The sequence below is a fragment of the Galleria mellonella genome, unplaced genomic scaffold (assembly GCF_026898425.1).
Source record: "Galleria mellonella isolate WM207_F2 unplaced genomic scaffold, CSIRO_AGI_GalMel_v1 utg150, whole genome shotgun sequence".
NCBI classification, from domain to species: domain Eukaryota; kingdom Metazoa; phylum Arthropoda; class Insecta; order Lepidoptera; family Pyralidae; genus Galleria; species Galleria mellonella.
The window spans coordinates 2,772,870-2,795,497 of record NW_026442002.1 but is presented as its reverse complement, the minus strand read 5'-3'; the positions used below and the strand labels follow the sequence as shown (position 1 = coordinate 2,795,497).

The window sequence follows — 22,628 nt, the reverse complement described above, 5'->3', positions numbered from 1 at the left end:
AAACAGTTTTAGTAATAAACTATCACTGATTACAAAATATACACTAGTTGACTGATGAATACGAATAAGATTATTGATTTTTTAAATCAAACATTATATTATAGATATTTTAAAATCAGATATTGCTTCGTACACATTTTTAAATCGATTTTCTCGATTGTCAATATATTAAGTTGAAATAATCGAAATAAACTATTCTTAACTAAGTTAAGTAACATGTAAACAATGATATTCGTTGACAATTTAAAAAAAAATATATCAATTGTTCCTTCATTTTATACATTATTTATAAAATAGTTATTTCGTATTGCCACTGAGGACTTACGAGAACATCAAACAATTATGTTGTCTCGCTCACGCATAATAAGTTGACATAGAGATAGTACCGATGTCAGATTTGTCCATTTCAATTTTGTAGCGTTCTCGTAAAAACCTCGGCGAGAATACGAAACAATAGACACAATGCGTTATAGACACTCACACTAAATCAAGCCAAGTGACTTAAATGCAGAATTGGATCGGCGATTCGACTTCAACTATGATTCATAGATATGTCATATTCGAGATAAAAATACAATTTAATTATAATAACTATAATACCATTATATGACTATTTCACTAAAAATAAATCACCCGCAAATACTAAATTCATATCAATGGAATTAATTAATAATAATAATAATAAATATTCATTGAATAATACGAATTAAAAACTGAAAGTTAAATCGCCGAACGCAAATTACAGTTTCAGACTATCTTACAAATTATATTCGGCTTCACTGTCTCATTGTTAAGATGTCTGCAGCTTTTAAAAACTGTTATTACAAAACTGATCTTAAAATATTCGATACGCCATGACGTTCGACGAGACATATCACAGAGATTGTGTACATTCTTTATCTATGGACATACAACCCAACGTCCATGCTGAATGAGCGAAGAGAATTAAAAAAAAATATAAGATTGAACAATTTTGTTTGCATTTGCTCAATGACAATTTTTTTTTTTCAATGTGGTATAATATAATGTAAAAATAAAATTTTCGCGCCTAAATGGTCCCAACATTACATTCTAAATTTAAATGCGATGGAATGAGAATGTAATGTGAATAGATTTGAATTTGATTTTAGAATATTAGGCCACCTCTTCGCTCATCAATGGACATTAGGAACGACATTCACGCATACAAATTGATAGAAAATCTTATGTTTTAAATAGATGCATAAGTTCTGTATGTGGGTGAAGACCAACCCATTCATAGAAACACACGACTAAAAAGCGAAGATAAAGAAAATCAAAGCAAAGGAAAATATACATACAGACCTTATGTGTTTAAAAATATTTTGTTTTTTTTTTTTCATATTTTTATTGACGTAGGTAGTATAGAAACTATGAAAAAATTACCTGAGATCATTTTTTTCTGTATTTTTTCAAGATTTATATATTTTTTTTTTCATTTATTCATTTATAGACTATAATTATTAGGAAATAAGTATCAATATTAGAATTACTATAAATAACACTACAAATAATTAGAAATAATATAATGCCAACATTTTTTTTAAGTATAAGATTTTTTCTGTTTCAACTCAATAAGGAGTTAGTCTGTCACTGGATATATTTTAATAACTACATATTTATAATACTTAAGTTATTGATAGATAATAGAAAAAAAAAAACTTCGGTGGATTTGATTTTTTTCACTTTTCTGTGTATAAAATATCGCATTCACACTATTAACACAAATAGAAGAAAAAATACCAAATACAAATGACAACTTTATGGTTGAGCATAGATTAAGAAATAATCTATTTTACAAAATTGTAATTCGTACGCAGCATTTTTAGACCAACAAATATTCAAAGAACTTACTCTATCAGAAAATATGGAATTTATCTTGTTGTTTGTTTGTTTACAAAAATCACAGTATGAAAGCTATGGTGTGCGGTGACGTCGATTGCTCCATAATGTTCAACACATTACACTTACAATATTATTACATTTACAATTAATAAAGCCACTGACAGAAAAAAAAAGGAACAATCGGCGTCGTAAAAAGAAAAAAATCCAATTCGAATCAATAATTTGACATTTAATTTTAGCCATTATCAAAATTACAATCAAATATTACAATCATGTATTTATATAATTTGAAAGCCCTATTCATTTTACATTTAACTTGACAGTTCCAAATGTAAAATTACCGATTCGAACATCATAATTACATAATACTTTTTTTTTTAATTTTTTTTTTAAACTGGTTCGACCACTTTAATTGCACCTTCATAAACTCAAAAGTCTACAAACTATAGATAACCTAATGCCCGCTCGACTCTTGAAATTCAACGCTCCTAAAAAATATCGGAATTTAAAATTTTAAACAAGGAACGACAATATCCATTGTGTTCTTTTTTCGAATTGTTACTCTTTTAATTCCGTAACTTCGCGCTAAAATGTTCGGATCACGGTATTTTGACTACTATTTCAAAAATGGGATCACACATACATCTACGCATATAAAATAATTAAAACAATGAAATAATGGGATGATAAAACGCGCCTTCCTTCACATTAGCTGCCTGATTAGTGAGAGATTTTTATTCTATGATTATTTTACGCAAAAAAAAAAAACTTAAATCAAAAGCTAGGCTCTTTAAACAATATTAATATAAATTTTACCACAGAATAAAAATCTCAGTTTGCCTAATTTCAAACATGTATTTCGGACCGATTGCTTCTATACTAAGGCACGCCATTCAATCAAACCATAGACAATTATTGCACTCAGACAAAAAAGCTTTCCCAATCGATGTTTCCATTGCACAAAATAAAATTATCAGTCAATACTTCCAAACATACTTCCAATACTACTACAAGAGATAATTTTCTTATTATGGCAAAAGAAGAAATCCATTCAGCTAAAATTTTTTAAAAGAAATGTAATAAACATCCGCCACGGTCACACTCACATACAGCCATAAGTTTTTGTCTATGGTTTGATAATTCCAACTTAAATATCAGCTTACAACTAGAAGGCGCGAGTGTTTGGTGTTCAGTTGTTGCAATACACTGGGAGTACGGGGCTTCGCGGCCAGTCGGAGGTTTCTTCGCTCTCACTGCTTTCGCTGCCGGATCTAAAATTAAAAATTTAATACTTAATTAAACTAATATGTACATTCGTCATTCTACATTTAGCGACTCAGCTAGTTATAATAATGTAAAGATTATAACTAATAAAAACAAAATACTAGGAAACATGGTTAAATATAATAATAATAATAAACATTTTATGTGAAATCTACTATACCAAACCGCATAGCCGGGCGACGTAGTACACGAATGAATTCCTCTGATTATTGAGACTCTCAGCAGTAACAGACTATTAAGTTATCAAGACGAGATATAAATTAAGACAAATAACAAATTGAGGTGAAGCAATGCTAAACCATTAACACCACTGAGGAAAATGATGGTGGCGAGTCAAGTTTCTTGGCAGTTCTCGACTGAATATACAGAACTGAATGGTACGGGTGGGTAATAATATAGAAATATATATATTCAATTTTTTTTTTTTGATGGGTCAAAATGGTATGATAACCCCGCCTGCGCTAATGGGATACACCGGCGGAGCACCAGTGAAGAGTGATAGATGAGAATGAAAACAGGCCAGTTAGCCCATCATGATGAATGCATCAGGAATTAACCATGATAATTTCCAGGGGGAACCGCGGGGAGGTCGACCTGGTTGGGTATATTGCTAGCAATGGGATTCTCAGTCTCCATTACTAACAATCCCTTTCCCCCCTATATATTCTAGTTAGAATATCCATATATTGACCTAGTTTCGGATATAAGAAAAAATAAAGACTATCCAATATATAATATAAATGGGAAACCCGATCAAATTGAGGAGCCAGGTGACGAACATCGAAAGGTACAAACAATCTAGAACACCCAAACCTGAGACAATTCAAAAAAGCACGTTCCTAAACTCCAAGGTTACTGGGAATCGAACCGGGACACCGGGAATGGAGGTCTTTCAAATATGTCCTATATGAATAATTTTGATTTCTTGTTGGTGACGATGATGATATTCCACATGGTTGAGGTGAAAAAGAATTGCTAACAATGGGGGCGTTAATCCCCATTGCTGGCAATTTACGCTGTCAGAAAGACCTCTGGTAACCATCGTGTCTTTATTCTCGTTGAATTCGCCACGACGGGACAACAGACCTGCTTCCATTCTCACCTATCAACCTTCACTGGTGCCCCGCCATCGTATACCAAAAACGCAGGCAGGGCTCCCATTATCATCCGTTTAAAACACCCACCTGGTTCTGTTGGGCGTCTGCTCGACGGCGAAGTGTTGCTCCTCTATGGTCGGCAGCAGAGAGGTCAGCCGGTCGGTCGGACGCAACACCTGCGCCAACAACAAACTATTAGTCGAGCAAAAACAATCATTACTCTAAAGCAACAACTATTATTCCTAGGAAACTAGTTATTCCTAAGAAACAATTCTTTAGGGTCGGCAACGCGCGCGTAATACCTAATAATATACAGCACTTTCATACCTACTTGTACAACAATTAGTCCATTACCCTAAGGTTGTCTTGTAAAGATTGCTCTCAGCAATAAGACCGCCTCACTGTACTTATACAACTGTATCGTTGTGTTTGTAAGTTGCCTTGCTTATTTCCTATATTGTATAATGCAAATATACTCATTCATTCATACCTCTGGTATTGCAGGTGTTCATAGGCTACGGTAATCGCTTACTATCAGGTGGGTCGTATGCTTGTTTGCCACCTCAGTGGTATAAAAAAAAACAATAGTTTTTTTTTTTTTAATAGCGAATGTTTGTAATATGTGCTGGTTCTTAGTATTTAATTATATTATTAAATACTATTATATTATTTATTATATTATATTGTAAATAAAATCACCGTCTGTTGACTTGAAGTATATTATGTATTTTTTGTTCTATTTGCAATTGTTTTATCAATTTTCTTTTTTATAAACTACAATTGTCAAAGTATATAAAAAGGTTAATTTTGAACAGGGAACATATAAATAATAAACACAGCCATAACATAATACCAGTGAAGCTTCCACAATACACTAACAAGCAGACGATTAATATGAAAAAATATATGACAATACAAAAAAAAAAAGGTAAGAAATATAATAATAACAATTATTAAAACAGTTTTTTTTTTATACAACTTAGAATGGCAAACAAGCTGACGGCCCACCTGATGGAAAGTGGTAACCGTAGCCCATACACATGAGCAGTACCATATTCCATACACCAGAGGGAGACTTTGTACAAAAGTCGATTGCTTGGGTACCTCTGTCCCATTCGTGTTTCAACCGTGAAGCAGTTGTGTTTGCATGGCTGTGTTACAGTTTGAAGGGTGGGATATGACGTAAATTTATTGGGTACAGAGGAATAATACCTGAGTTCTCAGGAATAGCAATGCATGGGGGGTGTCATGTATAGTGGGCGAAACAGTATACTCTGTTATGTGCATGGTACTGCTCATGTCTATAGGCGACGGTTACCACTTCCCATCAGGTGGGCCGTCAGCTTGTTTGCCATTCTAAGTTGTATAAAAAAAAAAAACAGTTATTCTTAGGAATCGATAATTATTTCATTATTATAACAAAAATTGCTTGTTGTTTTTGTTTGCACCTTGAGCGTCCGCTCGGAGAGCCGCCACACGAGCCGCTGCGGGTGCGCGCGGCCGCGGGCGCCGTACCGCGCCTGCGCCGCGCGCATTAGCCCACGCGTGGACGCCAGGCTCGCCTCCGACATCTGTACAACACATATAAACATTTCATAGATTAATACCTTAAATTGGGGGAAAGGTATTGTTAGCAATGGAACTTGACAGCTCCATTGCTAGCAATATGCCCCATCAGGTCGACCTCCACGCGATTCATAGGTTAATTCCTGATGAATCCATCATGATGAGCTAACTGGCCTGTTTTCATTCTCATCTATCACCCTTCACTGTTGCTCCGCCGGCGTATCCCGTTAGCGCAGGCGGGGTTACCATTCCATTTTCACCGATAAAAAAAAACTGCAGTTGCCAACCTGCCTGCCAAACACAGCAACTACTGGCAAAAACGTCTCTTACATAAGAGGCATATGTTCAGCAGTGGACAGTTAACGGCTGAATAATGATGATGAAAGTTGATAAGGTTTTATTCATCAAAATTCATAGTAATTGGTCAAGTCGTTAAGGCACTATAAGGTAACAAACTCTGGTATTTGGGGGGAAAAGGATTGTTGGCAATGGAATTTGACATCCCCATTGCTAGCAATATACCTTATTAGGTCGACCTCCACGTGCTTCCCCCTGGAAACCATCGTGAACAATTCTTATTGAATTCGTCACGATAGGCTAACTGACCTATTTCATCCTCACCTATAATCCTTCACTGGTGCTCCGCCGGTGTATACCGATAGCGCGGGTAGGGTTACCATTCCATTATCATCCATTAAAAAAAAAACACTCTGATATAAGGTAAATGCTTCTAGTATTATGGGTGATCGCGGGCGACGTTAGCCACTCACCATCAGGTAAGCCGCATGGTCGTCTGCCCCGTGTTAAAAAAAACAAACACTTTACATCATGCCAGTCATCAACTTGTTTACAATACAGAGGTAGCATAAAAGAGCAATACTAACGTTGCAATGCGCCTGCAGCTGTGCAGCGAAGTCGTTGAGGTAGTATACACTGTCAGTGTTGCCGCCGGCGGCGCTCTCGCGTTGGGACCACTCCGCCAGTTGCTCCTCTGTTGAACAATCATACATAGATATATTCTTTATTTTCGCCACCATTATTTTTTTAGACTCGCCGTGTGGTCCCAGCATAGAATGGGCCACACCTTCCTTTCCCGGGGGTGTCGTAAGCTTATGGGATGCAGGTATAGACAGCAGCGTCCTTCTTAAAACTTCTGTAAAAGTTAGCCTAACTAACTAAAGCTAACTTAACTAAACTAAAAGCCTAACTGTAGTTGCCGGGAGGGATTGTTTGTAATGTGGACTACATTTGCTAACAATATACCCAGTCAGGTCGACCTCCACGTGGTCCTCCTTGGAAACCATCGTGCTGAATTCCAGGTGTATTATTCATCACGATGAGCTATCTGACCTGCCTTTTCACCCTCACTGGTGCCCCGCCAACGTATACCGTTAGCGCGGGCGAGTTTACCATTACATTATCATGCATTAAAAAAAACTGTTATTGCCAACCTGTCCAGCGTGGCAAGAACTGGCAAAACTACCCTTATGGGGAAGGGTTATGTTCAACAGTGGACAGTTAAAGGCTGGTATGATGATGATGGAGTCTGCACTCACCGAGCTTGTGGTAAATGATGACAAGTGCCAATTCACTGGTACGCGCGTTGACGCAGCTCGCGTCGCATACAGCTATCTCAAGCAGATTCACCAGTTCGCTTTCCTGTAAAAAAAGATAATAATAAAAACAATACTATTAGAATTATTAAATACTAGCTGATGCCCGCGACTTTGTCCGCTTGGTATTTGTTATTCTAAATATTAAATAAATAGTAAATAATAAAAATATTATAAATAAAAATTATTTCTATTGTTTTCCAAACAATTGTGAGGTGGGCATCAGATCAATGTGAGGTGGGCACGGCCCCTCTTAAATACGCTTATAATGACAACGCTCCTCTCCCATTCTGGGTTGGACAGTAGACAATAGTGAAGTGGACACCACAAAACTATGAGGTAGGCGTAGCCCTTCGTAAAAACGCCTATTTGAACAATGCTACCCTCAAATCCCTAGGTGGCCAATAAACAATTATAGAGTGGGCACAAGAAAATTATAAGGTAGATACAATAATTTCATGGTGGTGGGCACAAGAAAATTATGGTGTGGGTGCAAGAGAAACTTATGGAGTGGACACAAAAAAATTATGAAGTGGGCACAAGTAAATTATAGGATCAATACAATGAACTTATGGGACGGGCACAAGAAACTTATGGAGGTGGGCACAAGGAATTACGGGGTGAGCACAATAAATTTATGGAATGGGCATAAAACTTATGGGTAGGGCTCAAGAAAATTACGAGACGGGCACAAGAAAATTACAGGATGGGCACAAGAAAATTACAGGATGGGCACAAGAAAACTAAGATGGCCCGTGCCCAAGCTAGGCGTGTGTTGTACCTGCAGGGGCGGCAGGCGCATGTGCAGGCGGGCGGCGGCGCGCGCCAGCAGCGCGTGCAGCAGGCGCAGCCAGTGCAGCGCCGTGCGCGCGCGCACGTGCGCCGCCAGCGCCAGCTTGTCGCCGATCACGCGCGACATGCGCCGCACGTCGCCCGCCGTGCACGCCGACTGCGACACTGACACTGCGCGTGCAAACATTATTTTTTTTAATTACATATTTACTTTTTTTTATACTACGAAGGTGGCAAACGAGTATACAGCCCGCCTGATGGTAAACGGTCACTGTAGCCTGTGGACAACTGCAATATAATTATTTTTTATTTCTTTACTCTTCCTAACTGCAGTTGCTGGGGGGAAAGGATTGTTGAACGGATTACCAATAAATACCTTCGCTAGCAATATACCCTGTCAGGTCGACCTAAACATGGTCCCTCCGGGGAGAAAGGGATTGTTAGTGATGGAGACTGACAATCCCATTGCTAGCAATATACCCAATCAGGTCCACCTCTTCGCGGTTCCCCCTGGAAACTATCATGAGGTAACTGGCCTGTTTTCATTCTCATCTATCACCCTTCACTGGTGCTCCGCCAGCGTATATCCCGTTAGCGCAGGCAGGGTTACCATTGCATTTTCAATCATAAAAAAAAAATATGCTCCCTCCAGGAAACCATAGTGCCGAATTCCTGACGTATTCATCACAATGTGCTAACTGACCTGCCTTTTCATCCTCACCTATCATCTCTCACTGGTGCCCCGCCAGCGTATACCGTTAGCGCAGGCGGGGTTACCATTCCATTGTTATCTATTAAAAAAAAACTGCGGTTGCCAACCCGACAGCCAAGCCTGGCGACTACTGGCAAAACCCTCCTTTACTGGACAATTAACGACTGGCATGACGAAAAGAATAATAATAAAAAAAACCTATAATTTTTTCAAAATTTATAATAATAATATTTCTTTATTACAGATTACTAAGATCCATTTTTGTTAGTAACAAATGACTTAAACTATGTTAGTAGAAAAAAAAAAAAAATAAGCCCTTTATGGAAATGAAATTAATATGAAATTTTAACGACACAGATAAAGCAAGGCGGTTTAAACCGGCACGAACGTATATTTTACGACCTTTCTACAGCGACAGTGTGTAGTTATAAACGGCCATTGACCTTGCGCAGCTGATTTCTTTGTTCACCGATAAGATTATGATAATTACACGATGTTGGTATTCCATTTATAAAAACTAACACCTACCAACTTATTTTTACAGTCAGTGTTTTGTCATCTTTAATTTTTTTTTTTGTATGCAACTTAGAATGGTAAACTAGCTGACGGCCCACTTAATGGAAAGTGGTAACTGTCGCCTATAGACATGAGCAGTACTGTGGACATAACAGAGTATACTGTTTCCCCCATAATACCTCCCATGCGTTGCCATTCCTGAGGACTCGGATATTATTCCTCCATACTCTGTAAATTTACTGCCGTATCAACACAACTGCTTCACAATAGAATCACTAATGAAACAAAGGCGCCCAAGCAAAACGACTTTTGTACAGTCTTCCTCTGGTAAATATATGTATGTAACTAAATACCTATGTTTGTACAATAGTTGTACAATAGTGTAGTACAAAAACAAATGTAATGTTAAATATATATATATATATATATATATATATATATATATTTCAATTTTGGAAATTGTTTGAAATTTTAAACACGATACTTCGGTATGAACACGCATTACCTATCATCGTGGCATGTTCAAATGACTCACCAAGTTCCTCCACGGAGACGGTCCTCGGCTGGCGAGTGTCCTCGGCGCGCTGATCGATCGCGATGTTCATGCAGGAGACAGTGATGCACGGGATATGGCAGGGGCGCACTTTCATTTTGGTCAAGAACCTGTCGCAACACACAACATACCATTACTCCCTTCAATTTACCGTGGAGATTGTTGACATTCAAAGAAGTAAAAAATAAGCGAGCTAGCAACAACTTTAATACTATTTCTAAAAGACTTAATTTTTTTTTTTTTTTTATACTACTTAGAATGGCAAACAAGCTGACGGCCCACCTGATGGAAAGTAGTAACCGTCGCCTATAGACATGAGCAGTACCATGGACATAATAGAGTATACTGTTTCGCCCATGATACCCCCCATGCGTTGCCATTCCTGAGGACTCAGGTGTTATTCCTCTGTACCCAGTAAATTCACGCCTTAATATAAATCTATTTTCGAAAAACATAATATCAGTGAGAGACCAACTGAGTGGGCATTTTTTTATTCATAGTTTGAATAGCTATTGTATAGACAAGAAGGCCATATTTTAATCAAATACTTGTAATTTATTTTTACTTTGTATTTTATTCATCATTTTTTTTTTCGTTTTCGTTCTTTTTTGTTAATTTTTTTTTGTTTACAAGCTTTTATTTAACTTCACTTTTTTTTGTTAACTCCTATTTTTGTTGCTCTGTGTACATATATATTGCCGCAACTTGTGAAAACCTATTATTGGCTTATTTTGTAATCCCAAACTGTATCTTTTTGCTCTAGTGTAGCCCTGGTTTTCCTATGAATAAAAAAATAAATAATAAAAAAAAATTCTTCAATTGTGGCGAACCAAGTTATTTCGATTTATTTATTTATTTAAGGACAACCAACAAAGCATACATTTATATCTATTTAAAATACATTATAATAAGGTTACATTATAAAATGCTGCCTCAATTAAAGGCCGCCACGACATGCGTATTCATACTATATTATTATTATTATTAGGATGAAAATTTATAAAAATTACAATACAATAAATAGTTTTTTTTTATGCGTAAAAATGGTATGGTAACAGTAGCCCCGCCTGCGCTAACGGAATACGCTGGCGGAGCACCAGTGAAGGGTGATAGATGAGAATGAAAACAGGCCAGTTAGCCCATCGTGATGAATTCATTAGGAATTAACCATGATAGTTTCGAGGGAGAACCGCGCGGAGGTCGACCTGGTTGGGTATAAGCATTGCTAGCAATGATATTCTCCATTACTAACAATCCCTTCCCCCCCCCCCCTTGAAGTCGGTTAAAAATAGAAATCCTGTTTGTTTATTACACCTACACGATTTAACCAATCAATATGAAATTTGGTACTATGGTGGATGGAAAAGTACAATCTAATTTTATCCCGCTCAGTGACCATACCCCGGTCACGCAAAGCCGCGGGTAAAAGCTAGTAAATAAAAGAAAAAACACCGCCTTCGTACGCACCTGTCAAACAGATTGATGGCGTTGATAAGTACTTCGGCTGGCAGGTCGTACCACACCTTGAGACAGCGCAGCACGTGGGCGGCGCCGTCCCGCGCACCTATTGTCACCTCACCATTCTGTAACCGTGCGCGGGTATAGCGCTTTAATCATGGACTTCATACATGTAGATAGAGTCTACAATATATATAGCAGTGGTGGGCATATATTTTGATAGTCGGGCCACATTGCACATGAAAAGTTTGACCCAGGGCCAGTTTTTTTTTTTCTAATTTTAAGTTTAAATTTTGCTAAGGATATCAATTAATGAATTTTAAAACTAAAATTTTTGAAGCAAAATATTTATTAAGCTCGGAAAAGAGCAGTCGTCCGGGAGAAAATTTTGGCTCCCACCGGCCCTGATAATGTGTATAAGTATTGCTTTTTTTTTTTTTTATACAACTTAGAATGGCAAACAAGCTGACGGCCCACCTGATGGAAAGTGGTAACCGTCGCCTATAGACATGAGCAGTACCATGGACATAACAGAGTATACTGTTTCGCCCATGATACCCCCCATGCGTTGCCATTCCTGAGGACGCAGGTGTTATTCCTCTGTACCCAGTAAATTCACGCCATATCCCACCCTTCAAACCGAAACACAGCTAAAATTGTATTATATATGCACCAATAAAGACAAAAACTAATATTTGTGTTTTTAATAATAACATATACAATGCTTCAAGGGCCAGACAAAATTCTACCGCGGGCCGGATCCAGCCCGCGGACCGCCATTTGCCCAGGTCTGATATATAGTAGAGCCCTGTTGAAGAGGGGAAAGAGATTGCTTCACAATGGAGATTTAGTCATTAAGTGTTTAATCGCAACCAAAACATAAAAATAAACAATGTTATAAACAATTCAAGTGAAATACAGGCACAAAAGTCGGTCTTATCGCTAGGGCAATCTTTTACAGACAACCTTACCTTTTGGTTAAAGGAGAACAGATAGAAGTGGGCAAGGATTATTATTATTAGAGATTCAGAATCATCGTAGTAAATACCTAGTGTATTCGACACAATAGGATCATCACCATTCGACTACCAATCATCTGGTAAAGTCTCAGGAGTCTCACCTCAGAGCCGGCAGGCAGGCACAGTCTCGGCTGGAACTTCTGCTCCAGCTGCAGGTACTCGTTGAGGGTCGCGTACATTTGCACGTCCACGTCCTGGTCGTGCTGCCGCGATGTGGACGCCTCGAGCTCGTCAGCATCCGGGTGCCTCGCGCCCGCTCTCAACATGATCGGGCTATGCGAGCGGCGGGTGAATCGGCACCTGTACCGTTAAGGATTCACAGCATGTTCAAACGGGAGTGTGACGACATCGGAAAGATTATTAGTCAATTTTTATCAATTTGTTCCCTAGAAACTGCTCTATATAGCCTGATAGTGATCTAAATTAAAAAAAAAAAAAAAAATCTATACAATTCCTATTAGTCTGAAAAATTTAATATTAATGGCAAACGCGATATATAGGCGACGATTACCACTTTCCATCAGCTTGTTTGCCATTCTAAGTTATATATATATATATATATATATATATATATATATACCTAGAAAATTTAGAAACAAAATATTTTCAGCTTTGTTTAAGAATTGCATGGAAACCGGAGCTCAAAAAATTTTTTCACCAAAAAATCTGAAAACTAGAGTTTTCAAGCTTCAAAACCCTTTTTTTAAATTTTCTGTACGATTATTTTTCACTGAAATACAGCCTGTCGAAAATCACCCAAAAATTTCAAAAATTTTTATGTTCCCTTAATTTTTGCGAGGTGTATATATATATATATATACACACTTTTTAACAGTCTTCCTCTGGTCAGAAACCTGGCCTTCGGAGATTGGCAGAGGTGTTAAAGAATTATAATATTGGATCAGAAACTTAACACATTCATTGCTTACGAAAATAATGGAAAATAATAGTTGGGAGCCAATTTTTTTTAAGAGTAATTTTGATTAAGTATATACAAATATTTAAAAATATGAATGAATGTTTATGATTATTATTATTATTTTAATAAAAAATAACATTTTTCGGATCCGAGTGGGAGGCACCGCCACTACGGCCCTGCCCCACTCGGATCCGAGTTGTGAGCAATGAATGTGCTAACCTATATAATGTGTTACTCATATTCAGTGCAAGGACTTACCTAAGCGTGCGCAGGAGCAAGCAGCGGCTAAGTGTCGTTGTGTATGCCCGCGCCGATCCCCCCACGGCTCGTCGACCCGACGGTTTGAGCGACCGGGCGCGGAGGCCCTAGTACCTGACCACAAGAGAGCGCTGTCAACGCACTGCGGCCGAAACGGCCACTGAGCGGTGAAAACAGGGTTAGCTTTTAGGATTGGGATAGATGGAAAATGTCGTCTAGGTAAACGAAATCTGGTTATAAGTGAAAATGAATTATTTCTTTATAGAATACAAAGAAAAATAATTTAGGGAGATTTGGAGACCAAAATAAATAGTAAGGGTTGATTTAACAGGATATTTAGTTAGAAAATATAGGGTATTGAAACAATTTAATTGAAAATCGAATGTGATGGAAGTCGTAAGTAGGTTCTAAGGATTGGAATAGGGATTTAGCTCAGTAAGGTTACTGGGTACAATGTTTTGTTGAAAAACAATTGCCCAGCCACCTACGCGCCTCTCGGTGCTACAGTCAGATACACGTACAGCTGTGGTTGAGCACGGCTGTAGGCCTAGTACGTTACGCTCACGAAAGCAAGACGCAACGACGCTAAAGCTTGGGAAAAACTTTAAAATGCCACGGTCAAACCCCTTGACCCTAGTACACACCGGGTGCAGGAACACCCTTGATACTATTTTTATGTGAACCGTCGAAGGTTCCTCACTGTAAGTGAGATGGGTCGCTTGACAGGGTTGTACAACAATAAATATTTGGCTCAATCAGATACCTGTAAAATGATCACATCGCCGATATTGTCACATGCTCTAATAATGGTGTATTTACACCGTCACTACCTTATGAGTCATGTTTAAAACAAGATTTGATAAAATTTAATGAAGGCCAACCAGTGTCATGTTTACTACTATTATTAATTACGCAAATTTCTTCTTTTCCTCTAGACCAAGAGTTCCCAAACTTATTTTGGTCTACTGCCCACTTTGAGAATAATTTTTTCAATAATATTTTAATTTTTTTACCTACTTGAAAACCACTATTACTTCAAGATCAACAAATCACCCCCCAAACCTCTACACAACGCCCCAATTTTTTTTGGGTGTCTTACCGCCCCCCTTTAAGCCTGCAGCGCCCACAAGGAGGCGTTATCGCCCATTTTGGGAAAGGCTGCTCTAGACCTGTGAATTCGAGTAATTATTTCGTTATTATGACACGTATCAGTTCCTATCTAATTTTTGTGTTTGAAGGGGGAGATTGTTAACAATGGGGTAACTCCATTTTTAACAATGAAGCCCCTAGAAATCACCCTTATTAATTCCAAATGAATGAAGTCACATCAGATGACACGTAATTAGAGACTCTCACATGATTAGCAGTAATACGACACCCAAACACAAAGTATCTATAAGCACAAAGTATTATAAAACTAACAAGTTGGAATCAATTAGACAAGGTCATTATTAAATTATTAATTTTGTATGAATTTTAAAACGGCAATATGGTATTTTTATCAGCGATTTAAACGACTTGCTGTTTACATATTCTTTTATCAGAAGTGACGCAAACGCCAAAACAATTCAAGGCTTCTGCGTTGTTATTTTTCATAATATTATTACGATATTTGTTCTGTAGTACTATTATTGCCGTGCGGTCCCGGCATAGAATGGGCCACCCCTTCCTTTTCCACGGGTGTCGTAAGTGGTAACTAAAGGTATTTAATGGTCGAGGAATAGGCAGCAGTGTATCTCTTTAAATGAATTTACAGGGTACAGAGGAATAACCCCCGAGTCCCCAGAAATGGCAACGCATGGGGGGTATCATGGGCGAAACAGTATACTCTGTTATTTATAATTTTAATAATTTTTATTTAATTTAAATTATACAAAAAATGACTATTCAAAGATGCTTAACAATTAAACATACTTAAATAAAAAAAAAAAAACATTTATTTACTAGTCTTAAAACTGAGATGTTTACAAACTAGCAGCCATAACTTCACCATTACCACACCATATGTTGACACCATTGTTGCAACTCTATATTAACGTATGGAAAATGTTAAAAAAAATATATATATAATTAACATATGTGATAATTTACATCAGAATCACATCTTGAACACTTACAAGTTTCACTTTCCATGGGAGTTGTGTAACATATGGTCATGTTACGTACTGTGTTAGGTTCAATGCCCTTTTGGTTTACTATATTTATCGTTGGTCACTGTTTGCCTCCACGGGGAACCATCCACATATCGTCATAGTCGTAGAATACTGACGGATCCTTTATATATAATATTCGTCAGATCCGTCAGTATTTTACGACTATGACGATATGTTTTAACAGTTATATACAGTAAACGTCTGGTGTATTTTCGTGTGGTCCCGTTATAGAATATCTAGCCATCATAAGCCATACCTTTTTTTTCCTTTTTTTTTATACAACTTAGAATGGTAAACAAGCTGACGGCCCACCTGATGGAAAGTGGTAACCGTCGCCTATAGACATGAGCAGTACCATGGACATAACAGAATATACTGTTTCGCCCATGATACCCCCCGTGCGTTGCCATTCCTGAGGACTCAGGTGTTATTCCTCTGTACCCAGCAAATTCACGCCATATCCCACCCTTCAAATCGAAACACAGCTATGCAAACACAACTGCTTCACGGTTGAAACACGAATGGGACAGAGGTACCCAAGCAATCGACTTTTGTACAAAGTCTCCCTCTGGTCTGCTTGATCCTCACCAATCATCCCTCACTGGTGCCCCGCCAGGGTATACCGACAGCGCAGGCGTGACTACCATTCCATCATCACCCATTAAAAAAAAGTGCATTGCTAGCAATGGGGACATTACTCTCCATTAAAAACAACCCTCTCTCCCCAGAATGGATAGTTATCATAAGTTTCTAAGTGCATTCTTAGATTGCAACTGAAATAGACTCCACTAAACTCACAGCTCACTTTCACTGGTGCAAACGTAACCGTCGCGGTGAGATTCTCTAAATATCGTATAGTAAGTTACTGGAACAAGCAATTATATGTACACGTACGTACATACACGCATTTCTATTTACACGACCGCGCAAAAAAGTTGTGTAATGTTTTTAGGGTTCGTGTATGATAGATAGATATACATATATATTTTTCTAGCTATTTCCCCCGCTTCTAACTATGTAGTTCCCGTATATCATTCCCATTGGAACTCTCCATGAAACCGCTCTTATGTTGTATTATATACTTAAATGATAATTACGTACCTAATACCTTCATAAAGTTTCAGCCAATACAACTGCTTCACGGTTGAAACACGAATGGGACAGAGGTGGCCAAGCAATCGATTTTTGTACAAAGTCTCCCTCTGGTACAACAAAAAGTTTTATTTACCCTTTCTATTACCCCATTAGTTTACAATTCCTTGTGTTGATATGTGGATATTATGAAACAATACACAGACTATTTGGCAGTGCTCGTGTAAATATGTTTATGCCATTGACCCAATGGCGGGACCTTCGCACGCGCCGTCAGCCGCCAGGCCAATGCCAGGAAAACCATAATAGTATGGGACGCCATCTTTGATTTTTTCTTTTCAGCGATGTATGCAATGCCATCCTCTTATTATATTATAGCCGTTAACTGTCCACTGCTAACATAGACAACCCCCTATTGAGGATTTTGATAATAGTTCCCACGTTTGGCAGGTAGATTTTTTTTTTAATGAGTGAAGATGGAACGGTAACTCCGTCTGCACTAACGGTATACGCAGTAAAAGGTAACAGGTGAGGATGATAGCAGGTCAATTGGCCCACAGTGACCAATTGAACAAGAATTAACCACTATAGTTTTCAGGGAGAACCGCGTGGAGGTCGACCTGGTAGGGTGTATTGCTAGCAATGGGGCTGTTAAATCTCATTACTAACAATCCCTTCCCTGTCAAGTCGCCTACTCGTGCCTATTGTGAAACCGAATGATAACTAATATAGGCACGAAATCGCAAACATTTGAGTCAAATTTATAAATAGAAAGAAAAAAAACTGTAAAACGACAACTGTCATAATAATAATATGCCGTCATCAGAAGAAACGGTTAACGTAATTACCATACGGTACGAAAATCCGTTATCGAGCGAAACAAGATGGCGTCCGCGGGTGTTCTAATTTCAAATGTCTATTTCTGTAGATTATTGGCGGGAAAGTGGGACGGCGGGAAAGGCGTTACTGTTTGATACGATACACAACAACGTCTGTGTGATTACAATATACCTACTTAATTAATTTCACAAAGTACAATTGTTCCATGAAACTCCTAGAAATATTATGTGAATGATTGTGAATATGAATGATTGGTTGATTAATACACTCAAAAATTTTGTACACGGATAGGTTATATACTAACTTTTATTTATACAACTTAGAATGGCAAACAAGCTGACGGCCCACCTGATGGAAAGTGGTAACCGTCGTTTATAGAGATGAGCAGTATCATGCACATAACAGAGTATACTGTTTCGCCCATGATACCCCCCATACGTTGCCATTCCTGAGGACTCAGATGTTATTCCTCTGTACCCTGCCCCCCCCCATGCGTTGCCATTCCTGAGAACTCAGGAATGGCATGCCTGTAAATTCACTGCCATATCCCACCCTTCAAACCAAAACACAGCAATGCAAACACAATTGCTTCACGGTAAAAACACATGGATTTTAAATATTATAATAATAAACTCCTATCTCTAATTAGGAGAGAAAACAACACAAAACTAAGGTGGCACACGGCCAATTTATTATTATAAATAAATAAACCAGTCAAGTTCGGAAGGATCAAAAATAACCATATTTCGGCCACCTTGACCGAAATATCGGACAATTTTGGAAATAGAAAAATAAAATGAAGGTGTGATGACATCATTTAATATGGCACGGCTGCACTTTGGCCCATCAGAATGACCAATGTCATGTAAAAGATTGGGTCACTCGGGCACAGTGTAAGGAACGATCAGTGACCTTTGGTATGTCCTGAAGGCTACGAGTAACGATTGTAAAAAAAAAATATAAAAAAATCAATAAGAATCGGGGAAAACATCGAATGAAATACAGGTGAATTCGAGAGCTAGACCGAGAAATTAGAATCTTTGAAAGATGAACAAATAGTCCGTAACATTGTACTTTTATGTAACTTTGAATTTAGAATGCCACCTGATTAAAAATAATAGGCGTTGTCTATAGAATTGGGCATGTGTGATGCGATTAATCGTACTAATTTACAATAAGTTTCTCGAAACAATTAGTAATACGAATTTGAAAAACGAACGCCTACGCAATCATCGCCGAACACAGACATTCGGCCGAGCGCGATTACGCCTTCTACACGCGACGATATTGACCTATTCTCACATAATTCGCCAACGTGTAGAGGATTATTTATTTATTTTTTATTGCACAATAAAACTTTGTACAAGTGGCGAGCTTAATACCATATGGCATTGTTGGGGGGAAAGGGATTGTTAGTAATGGGGTCTAATAGCCCCATTACTAGCAATATACCCTTTCAGGTTGACCTCCACGCGGTTCCCCCTGGAAACCATCATGTTTAATTCTTGTCGAATTCATCATGGTAGGCCAACTGACCTGCATTCATTCTCACCTATCATCTTCCACTGGTGCTTCGTCGGTGTATACCGATAGCGCGGGCGGGGTTATCATTCCATTTTCACCCATTAAAAAATAATACCATATGGCATTCTCTACCAGTTAACCATTAGATAAAAAACAGAAAGCGTAAGAAAGGCAGACGTGGACAGATAGCAAAAATATGTCACATAATTATAGTAACATACTGAAATAATAATACATAAGAAATATACATATAATACATAAACACTACTTATAATATATATGGTTATACTAAAATATATATATGGCGACCCCGTACGGGCAAACGTAGTGTAGGACGACCCGCAACTACATGGAGTGACGACCATGAAATGCATTGCAGGATGTTAGTGGATGCAGATTTTTTTTATACCACTGAGGTGCCAAACAAGCATACGACCCACCTGATGGTAAGCGGTTACCGTAGCCTATGAACGCCTGCAATACCAGAGGTATTACGCGCGCGTTGCCGACCCTGAAGAAACCTCTTTACCCCCTCTTTTGAAAAACCCATGCAGGTGGCTCAAAACCGTTCTTTATGGCAGTCTAGGGGGAGACTATATCCAGCAGTGGACAAACAATAGCTGAAACGATGCTGATAACATGTCATTTTGATGCTGATACATCAAAATGACAATAAGCATTATGAGATATAGTAACTATTGAGTAACCTGTAACTAGAGCTAGTTTTGTTGACTCAACAAATAATTGAAAAGTCTTCTTTTAAAAATATGCTTACTGCATAGATCTGATTCCAAATTACAATTAAGAACGTAAGTTTACATAAGGTCAGACGCGTGGTAGTGTGCCCTTGTCGATGACCATGTTTGGCGTTGCAATAGGCGGTGTTAATGACTCGGAGAACAAATATTTTTTTATGCGATTTAGAATGTCAAACAATCTGACGTCTTACCTGATGGTAAAGGGTAACACGAATAATGCTATACTTTAAACGTTTCAAATGGCGGGAAGTTTTTTTTTTTTTTTTTTAATTTTAATGTAATTGTATTTTATTATGCAACTTAGAATGGCAAACAAGCTGACAGCCCACCCGATGGAAAATGGTAACCGTCGCCTATAGACGTAAGCAGTACCATGGACATAACAGAGTATATTATAAATAGCGCTTGAGACTTATTTAAAATAATAATAAGTCTTAATTTCAATTAAAAAAGTACTTTATTTTTACATTTTAAATGTTACACAAATTTATTTATTAATTTGGTTAATAAGTTTTTGATAAAATAAACGGTAACCAATTTACAGTAAAGTGTGAATCAAACGTTCAACATTACATAAACCCGTGTTTGTTGACATCGGTGTAACCCAGGAAGCTAATATAAATTGTTTACATAATTCACGACATGGGTGATTTACAATAGAATAGAATAGAATAGAATAGAATAGAAAATATTGTTCACATAACCGTGATTACAAAACAGAAAACAAAAAAATCGTGTCCCAAAAACAAAAGCAGTTCATTCGAGTATTCTAACACTTCACTGTGGTTGACTGGGAGAGAGTGTTTTTAGCATTAAGTCCGCCATGTACACATATTTGTACTAATGAATTAAATAAATAAATAAATAAAAGCAGAAAAAAGTTAACACTAAACCTACTAAGTGCGGTCAAATAATCGTTTTTGAAATTTAGTTTAAAAATTTTCATGTATAACGTTACTGTGTCACCATGTAACTTATTGCCTTTTCCTATAATATACATACAAGCCATTTTTCAATATTTACAATTTACTATTATTTACTTGTTTACTATCCAATTGGCTCCTCCTATATTAAGAATTAAACTGTCATATCTTAAAATCATTAAACGAAATTTCTAATGTAAGTATTATATTCATTTATTTTAACATTTATTGTATAAGTAGGTAGGTATTTATAGTGTATGTATTTATGTAATATTTTATTATATATTTTAATATTTTTATTAACTTTATATTTGTTTATGTATTAATAGTTGTAGCACTTCAGCTGCCCGCTAACGAAATGCTTTCTTACTGTACTGGGTTGACTGGAAGAGATCTCTGTCAGAGATAAGTGCACCCTTGCTCACAACATTTATAAATACATTATTTTATATGTAACTTACAAGTGCAATAATATATATATATATATATATATATATATATATATATATATATATATATATATATATATACTTTATTTTAAAGCGGTCATTTGACCGCTCATGGTAGGATTAGGTATATATGAAATGTCGGTAGGTTTAGTGATAAAATAGAGTTAAAAACCATATGCCTATTTTAAGCGTTTATGTCACCGCTGAGTGTGAACGCGGTACGATGCGCGCGCGCAGCCTCCACGCGAGGTCGACGGGCGTACGTGATGTATGACGCGCAAGCGCACGTCACCCGCGAAATTCGGGTCACACGCAACAATTCGACTACGGGACCGTTGGTAAATTACGTCATCGATTTTTGCCGATTTTCGACTTCCCTTTAAAATAACTTTTTGTTTATTATTATTATTGTAAGGGCTTAGATATATCAGCTCTATCGTACCCTGAACTGATTTCTCAAATAAAGCTTTACCTACTTTCCCTTACTGAAAGAGAAGAATTAATTGGCATCAAAAATTTACAGAAATGTTCTAGGGAATGATACCAATGATGGATGATAGGTGCGGATAAAGTCAGTCTGAACATTGTTCACTTACCATTAAGTTACAATGAAACAAGCTATAAAATTTTCTTTTTGAAGTATTTAATAAATAAAATTATGTTACACAAAAAAAAAACAGACTTCAAATTGGGACAAAAGAAGGTATAAGGATTTCGCAAATGTTTGTTGTATTATGTACGTAGAATATCAATAGGCAAGTATTAGGCAAGGTAACCAAACCAACCTCCAAAAAGCACCATTAACAAATCTTTGCTCAACTGCGTGAGAAGGTTAATGCGTTTACGTGCAAAATGTTTGTATGTTATTAATATAAATGTGGTTGAACAGAGATAAAATAAATATGCTTATTGCTTACAATTATATATATATATATATATATATATATATATATATATATATATATATATACTAAGCTAATCTGATAAACGTTATTCTGCCCTATAAATGTTTTTTTCTGGAAAGGGACACCCTAATCACCGAGCGGTATGAAATATACTTTAATACCTATTCTAATAACTAGCAAAAAAAAATTTCATAAAAATCAGTCGAGCCGTTTGGAAGGAGTTACACCACAATTATTATATATATAATAATGAGTAGAGATATAAATTTACATTATTGCATGTATTGTATTACATCTTCATATACATTTAAAAATGATAGAATTTTCATCGTGC

General features: G+C 37.1%; 1 protein-coding gene across 3 annotated transcripts in view; it reads right to left on the bottom strand.

The window, feature by feature from the left end:
* The window catches only part of LOC113513375 (cyclin G), a 35,079-nt gene continuing 12,451 nt past the window's right edge, over window positions 1-22,628 (bottom strand). For all 3 annotated transcript variants that reach the window (XM_052892320.1, XM_052892318.1, XM_052892321.1), the window contains exons 2-11: window positions 13,651-13,764; window positions 12,575-12,773; window positions 11,464-11,579; window positions 9,979-10,106; window positions 8,205-8,386; window positions 7,367-7,469; window positions 6,695-6,801; window positions 5,693-5,815; window positions 4,332-4,420; window positions 1-3,134 (exon numbers count right to left, since the gene is read on the bottom strand). In XM_052892320.1, the coding sequence (XP_052748280.1) occupies window positions 3,053-3,134; window positions 4,332-4,420; window positions 5,693-5,815; window positions 6,695-6,801; window positions 7,367-7,469; window positions 8,205-8,386; window positions 9,979-10,106; window positions 11,464-11,579; window positions 12,575-12,739 (1,095 nt within the window). In that variant the 5' untranslated portion in view covers window positions 12,740-12,773; window positions 13,651-13,764 and the 3' untranslated portion in view covers window positions 1-3,052. The remainder of the gene's footprint in view (window positions 3,135-4,331; window positions 4,421-5,692; window positions 5,816-6,694; window positions 6,802-7,366; window positions 7,470-8,204; window positions 8,387-9,978; window positions 10,107-11,463; window positions 11,580-12,574; window positions 12,774-13,650; window positions 13,765-22,628) is intronic.